Source organism: Brachyhypopomus gauderio, unplaced genomic scaffold, assembly GCF_052324685.1.
Source record: "Brachyhypopomus gauderio isolate BG-103 unplaced genomic scaffold, BGAUD_0.2 sc207, whole genome shotgun sequence".
Lineage (NCBI taxonomy): Eukaryota > Metazoa > Chordata > Actinopteri > Gymnotiformes > Hypopomidae > Brachyhypopomus > Brachyhypopomus gauderio.
Window position 1 is genome coordinate 57,501 of NW_027507028.1, and position 7,500 is coordinate 65,000.

The window sequence follows — 7,500 nt, forward strand, 5'->3', positions numbered from 1 at the left end:
GTATGAGTGGGTTTGAGTGAATGTGTATGTGGGTGGGAGTGGATGTGCGCACGCATTTGTGTGTGGGATGTATGTGTATATGTGTATGTGTATGAGATGGTATGAGTGAATGTGTGTGTGTGTGTGGGTGTGTGTGTGTGTGTATGAGTGGGTATGAGTGAATGTGTGTGTGTGTGTGTGGGTGAGGGGTGTGTGTGTGTGGGGGGTGTTTTTGTGTGTTGGTGTATATCATGACCTGTTGGTTCTATGCTGCTCATAGTGGCAGTGCCAATCCCTTCATCCACACTGCAGTCATCAATCTGCTGGACAACACACACACACACACACACACACACACACACACACACACACACACACACACACACACACACACACACACACACACAAGCCAGGAGGTGAGTGCTGTTTGTATTCTTCTCATCATTGACTTTAACTCCATCTCTTAATCAATACAGAGTTTCCCGTTAGTTGTGATGTACGGCCAGCTAATTGTGAGGAGAAATCTATCAGGATGTAGCCTAACTGTCTTCCCATAATCCTCAGCGGTGTGTCAGTGAGTAACACGGGCTGGTTAAAATTAGGGATAGGGATTAGTTTAAGGTTAGGGATTAGAGTTTAGGGTTATGGTTTAGGTTTAGGATTAGGGCTTAGAGTTTAGGTTTAAGTGCACTATACCCGTCTGCCTCCAGCATTGTGCGCTGATGTCGTCCGCACGAGTGTGAGGTAATAGCCTCTGCCGTAGGACTTCTTCAGGAAGAGGGAGGAGCCACAGCAGCACACGCGCCCGCGTGAGATGATGGCGATGCGGTCGCCCAGAATGTCCGCCTCGTCCATGTGGTGTGTGGAGAGGATGATGGTCCGGCCTGGGAGAGACGAAGCAGCACAGTTAGACCACGCTGCCCTCAAAGTCCTCCCACGTGGAGACGTGTGCCTGCGTGTGACGGTACACAAACAGGAGTGTGAGGATGTGGACAGCATGGAGGCAATGTGCCCAATCGCACACTCCATCTGAAACCAGAGAAACCATGTGCAGCTGTGTGCAGGCATCACACAAAGTATCTGCTGTGAAAATCAATACTTTCCATCACTTTCTATCAGAGCCCAACACAGCAACTCAAATCATCACTGCAGGACAGAGCCCAGCACTGCAACTCAAATCATCACTGCAGGACAGAGCCCAGCACTGCAACTCAAATCATCACTGCAGGACAGAGCCCAGCACTGCAACTCAAGTCATCACTGACATGTTCTTGTATCAGAAACATTAGTTATGCAAGTTGCAAAAAAACATATTTTGGCTTTGTATCATATAAATATTATTTGGATATTTAAAATTAGTATCAAAATAAATAGAGAAAATTGATTTTTAAATGATTATTATGCCAGAAAAACAATCAAAAACTAAACTGAGTGTAACCTGTTTTTTTATTCACACGCGCACGCACACACACACACACACACACACACACACACACACACACACACACACACACACACACACACACACACACACACACACAGCAGTGCACCAGAGGTTTGCACATCTTGCTTCATTTAGTGAGTTATTCGTGTTCTCTCTAATGATCTCCCTTGTGGCTATTGTACATTCACGTCTACAGGGGATACAGAACTCTAGAGAGAGAGAGAGAGAGAGAGAGAGAGAGAGAGAGAGAGAGAGAGAGACAGGGAGAAGGGGGGGGGGGTGAGATGGCTACAGTTAGCTGGTGTGATTTATGATGTGTTGTGTAGGAGAACACAGTGATCGATCATCGACAGGTGAAGACCTGCTGATGGGCTGGAACCAGCTCCTCAAACACACCTGTTTCCATTAACCATGCACTGTTTTCAAAGCCAGGCTGGCAGCTCGGACTCATAAAGAGCAGTGATGTGTGTTTCAAAGGTGCGATGTGTGTGTGTATCGATCTCACAGCAGTCGATATGGGAACGGTGACCTCTGCATGAGGCCAACTTAGATCACACACTTGCATGAAGAATTATCGGGGCATGAAGATACAAGCCAACGCTTCCCCCGCCCCGGTCCTCCTGCTCACAACACACTCACACACACTCACACACACACACACACACACACACACACACACACTCACACACACTCTATTAGCAGTTCCATCTCATTGCCCATACTGCATTTTTAAAACTGACTTCAATCTGTGGAGATGGAAGTGTGTTTGTGTGTGTGCGTGTTGGTTTGAACATGTGCGTGTGTGTGTGTCTGTCACCATGCATCTGAGTATTCCAATACCAGGACTCTTTAGACGTCTCCACTAACAATGAACCTCCAGCCCCAGGTGCCCAGGCAGCAGAAGCCGGCCCCCGTGGCCGTATGCTGCAGCTCTGCTTGGTTAAACGCCCCAGCAGACACCTTGCGAGATGAAGTCCTTCATTGCTGTAATAAACGGTGGCCACCTCAGGAGAAAGAGCACAGCTGAATCTCTCCTCACTCCTGCTCCGTAATGACGGGCTAAGCACGGGGGCAGGATCCAGCCTTTCAGGGCGATCGCGGGCCTTCAAGGCGGCTCTGTCTGCCTCGCGGTCCAACCGGGTCGTGTGTAATTAGCATGGCTGCAGCCAGTTTCCTGACGGTCCAATCGGCGAGCGGGAATGTGTTCATTATTAATTGAGCGGCCTGTAATGTATGATGGTGCGCAGAGACGGGTCTGGGTCAGCACTTCCCCTCCTATTAACACTGCAGTTACTCTTCCACAGACGTCCTCACACACACACACACACACACACACACACACACACGCGTGCACACTGCAGGACGGCTGGTTTTCAGCACCCACGTGGGCTGGAGTCCAGTCCTAACTGGGCCGCTCCAGGACGAGCCCGTGCGGGACACACGGACCACCTCCACGCCACCTTCACTTACGTACCGACTTCATTTACATACGCGAGTCTCCTTAATGTGAAATCGCACTGATCATTGCCGGGATGGTTTTTGCCGTTCTGTTGCCTGCGGCAACCCGGCAAACGATTTCCTGTGAACGGCGTCAGTCAATAGGAGAGTAATCCCTTTAATGCATTCATTAGGAGCAGATTAAGAGTTTGAGGGCATTATCTTTATTAGCATTTTGAAGAAGTCAGCTGTAGCTTCAAAAACCAATAATCAGATCAACAGCACTGTTTAAATATGCCTGCATGTCTGTGTTGTGGGACCACGCTTTTTGAGTACTACGTCAACACTCCTTGGGACAGGATGTATTTGGCATATGGCTGTACATTGCTGACAGGCCATAGGGGGCGCTGTGACACTGATGTCTGAATCATACATGAGTAGCTGCTAATCTGCTTAGTCATAGACTCAAAATTCTTCATTATTTGGATTTTGTGTGTAAAGACAATGTTTCCATTTTATGTGAGCTCTGGAAAAAATGCAGAGATCAGATCGAATGGCAAGAATGAAAAGTAGCTTCACCAGACTCAGCACGTTTCACACCACCGTCTGTCTCCTTCTGCTCTTAACAGGTTCACACAGCAAAAAAAAAACTTCTCTTTGACACAACTTCACACACACCCAAAACTGTCTGCAGGGGTTAAGCAGTGTGATTGTGTCTTGTGATTGTGTCTGATTGTGTCAAATGCAGCTGTAGTCCCCTCTCCTCCCATCCACAGGTCCATGATTGTGTCTGTGATTGTGACTAATGGAGCTGTAGTACCCTCTCCTCCCATCCACAGCTCCATGATTATGTCTTGTAATTGTGTCTGTGATTCTGTCTAATGCAGCTGTAGTCCCCTCTACCCCATCCACAGGTCCATGATTGTGTCTGTGATTGTGTCTAATGCAGCTGGAGTCTCCTCTCCTCCCAGCCACAGGTCCATGATTGTGTCTTGTGATTGTGTCTGTGATTGTGTCTAATGCAGATGTAGTCCCCTCTCCTCCATCCACAGGCCCATGATTGCATCTTGTGATTGTGTCTGTGATTGTGTCTAATGTAGCTGTAGTCCCCTCTACCCCCATCCACATGTTCATGATTGTGTCTTGTGATTGTGTCTGTGATTGTGTCTAATGCAGCTGTAGTCCCCTCTCTTCCCATCCACAGGTCTATGATTGTGTCTGTGATTGTGACTAATGCAGCTGTAGTTCCCACTCCTCCCATCCACAGATCCATGATTGTGTCTTGTGATTCTGTCTGTGATTCTGTCTAATGTAGCTGTAGTCCCCTCTACCCACATCCACAGGTCCATGATTGTGTCTGTGATTGTGTCTAATGCAGCTGTAGTTCCCTCTACCCCATCCACAGGTCCATGATTGTGTCTTGTGATTGTGTCTAATGCAGCTGTAGTCCCCTCTCCTCCCATCCACAGCTCCATAATTGTGTCTTGTGATTGTGTCTAATGTAGCTGTAGTCCCCTCTACCCCCATCCACAGGTCCATGACTTTTGCTCTGAGCTGCATCCCTCAGATCCAAAGTTCTTCACTTTGACACAACTTCACACACACCCAACGCTGTCTGCAGGATTTAAGCAGTGTGATTGTGTCTTGTGATTGTGTTAAATGCAGCTGTAGTCCCCTCTACCCCCATCCACAGGTCCATGATTGTGTCTGTGATTGTGACTAATGCAGCTGTAGTCCCCTCTCCTCCCATCCACAGGCCCATGATTGTGTCTTATGATTGTGTCTGTGATTGTGACTAATGCAACTGTAGTCCCCTCTCCTCCCATCCACAGGTCCATGATTGTGTCTTGTGATTGTGTATTTGATTGTGTCTAATGCAGCTGTAGTCCCCTCTCCTCCCATCCACAGCTCCATGATTGTGTCTTGTGATTGTGTCTGTGATTGTGTCTAATGCAGCTGTAGTCCCCTCTCCTCCCATCCACAGGCCCATGATTGTGTCTTGTGATTGTGTCTGTGATTGTGTCTAATGCAGCTGTAGTCCCCTCTCCTCCATCCACAGGCCCATGATTGTGTCTTGTGATTGTGTCTAATGTAGCTGTAGTCCCCTCTCCTCCATCCACAGGCCCATGATTGTGTCTGTGATTGTGTCTGTGATTGTGTCTAATGTAGCTGTAGTTCCCTCTCCTCCCATCCACAGGTCCATGATTGTGGCTCTGAGCTGCGTCCCTCAGATCCACACAGATAACAGACACTGAATCACGCTGACGTCCAGATTACAGACTCCTACACAACACGGTGGTTGGGAATCTGTAGCATTCAGACCTTCAGGATCATGATTTTCATATTTTTTTAAATATTCAAAGTAGAGGCGGGTGGGAGGTGCCCACAAATGAACAGATCCAAAACCATGCAGTGGGCTTGTGGATGTAACCAGTAGGAAGTCACACTCAACCCAAACTGGAACACTGTTTGGAGCTGTGTAATTCCAGAGATGTGATAATGAAGTCATGTCTCAGCTCTGTGTGCAAATGAGCCCCCTGATCACGCTGTATGAGAGGAATAAAATATCAGAATGAAAGTGAGATTGGCTGCTGTCTTTCAACATGATGTAGAAGAGGTTGTCAACTGGTTGCCATGAGTTACGCCAAAGTGGCACATGATTGGCGGACATAGTAACACGGCAAGTCACATGTTTCAGCTAATCAAATGTTGGCGTGTTGCAGTCTACTGTCCTGTTAGTGTAATTTTTCTCTTACTATTTTGTCAGATAAGTTGTTGGAAAGTTTCGCCCCTGGAGTAGTGGAATAGTTGCACTTTCTTAGAACGAACTTGCTTTGGATAAAAGTGTGTCCAATCAATAGGCATCGATATGAATGTACCTCAGATACGCGGTGTGTAAAAGGAAGTGCACCATTGACCTTTTTTATATTTGAGCAACAGATCCCAGATTCCCCTTCGAGCATATGGATCCACTCCTGCGGTTGGCTCGTCTAGGATCACAACCTCAGACCCGCCCACAAACGCTATGGCAACCGACAGCTTCCTCTGCATTCCGCCTGTCAGGAGAAAGAAATAACTCTGTCCACCAACACATGTTGTATTTACCACACTCTTCATCTGAAATGGACATTTTCATATAATAATAATAATAATCTTTATTTGTATAGCACCTTTCATACATACATGCAACTCAAAATGCTTTACACAATAAATAAAACAAAAAGCAAAGATAAAAACATACAAGACAGCAAACATAAAATAAGGTAATTAAATGACAAATTATTTAAATAATAGACAAAATAATGTAATAAAGTAAATAAGATGTCAAAACTATTAAAAAGATTAGAACAGACATAACATGTAATAGATGTAATTTAGTGTGTGTGTGTAATATAATGTAATAGAATAATGTGATGAAATAATAAAATAATTAACCATTAAAAATTCAACAATATTGTTGAATTTAAAACTGAAAAATCTCCTCCACACACACACACACACACACACACACACACACACACACACACACACACACACACACACACACACACACACACACACACACACACACACACACCGCAGTACCTGAGAGGTTTTTGGCAAGCTCTTTCCGTTTGTGAGGCAGCCCCACATCTTTGATCATCTGATCCATTTCATTGTTTACCTCCTCGGAGCTCCGCCCCTTCAGTCGTGCGTAGAAATAGATGTGCTCCTCCACAGTCAGGCTGAAAACACACCGCCCGCAGCTCAGCAGAGCATTGTGGGTAATGCTCCACATCAGAATCTGTCTTCATAAAGCGCCGTTCACATGCGTTCATCTAAATCGGGTCTGTCTTGTACACGGGCTGAACGTATAAGCCACGTTAGCACTGCCTCACCGTCGGAAATGAGGCATGAATTCAATAAGCATTCATGAATATAATCATTAAATAATAGCTACTCCAGGCAGCATGTCAAGCATGTAATAATGAAGGATTTGTGGCTCTCACCACGACTGAAGTGCACTGCTGATGTGTAAAGTAAATGAAAGCATCACAAATGCTTTGACAAAGGAGAGTTAAAATAAAACATCCCCACTCGCAGTGTGTTTGGAAATATCACATATATTATATAACCGGTGATAATGCGACGTGTGTCAAGCCAGAATAAAGAGGTGAGATTTTTTAAAGCAGGGAGTGAGATACACCGTGTGGTGTGGGGTATAACACCCTGTCTGGTGTGGGGTGTAACACAGCCTGTCTGGTGTGGGGCGTAACACAGCCTGTCTGGTGTGGGGCGTAACACAGCCTGTCTGGTGTGGGGCGTAACACAGCCTGTCTGGTGTGGGGTGTAACACACCCTGTCTGGTGTGGGGCGTAACACAGCCTGTCTGGTGTGGGGCGTAACACAGCCTGTCTGGTGTGGGGTGTAACACAGCCTGTCTGGTGTGGGGTGTAACACACCCTGTCTGGTGTGGGGTGTAACACAGCCTGTCTGGTGTGGGGTGTAACACACCCTGTCTGGTGTGGGGCGTAACACACCCTGTCTGGTGTGGGGCGTAACACAGCCTGTCTGGTGTGGGGTGTAACACCCTGTCTGGTGTGGGGCGTATGGGCGTCATCTGTCACTCACTCGTTAAACAGGACGTTGTGTTGGGGACA

At 46.7% G+C, this 7,500-nt stretch overlaps 1 protein-coding gene across 1 annotated transcript in view; it reads right to left on the reverse strand.

Moving 5' to 3' along the window:
- LOC143502762 (phospholipid-transporting ATPase ABCA1) overlaps positions 1-7,500 on the reverse strand; it is a 139,936-nt gene that overhangs the window by 55,235 nt on the left and 77,201 nt on the right. The window contains exons 20-24 of the mRNA XM_076995442.1: positions 7,472-7,500; positions 6,446-6,585; positions 5,779-5,916; positions 676-863; positions 236-302 (exon numbers count right to left, since the gene is read on the reverse strand). The exon at positions 7,472-7,500 is cut by the window's right edge and continues 103 nt beyond it. Coding sequence (XP_076851557.1) covers positions 236-302; positions 676-863; positions 5,779-5,916; positions 6,446-6,585; positions 7,472-7,500 — 562 coding nt within the window. The remainder of the gene's footprint in view (positions 1-235; positions 303-675; positions 864-5,778; positions 5,917-6,445; positions 6,586-7,471) is intronic.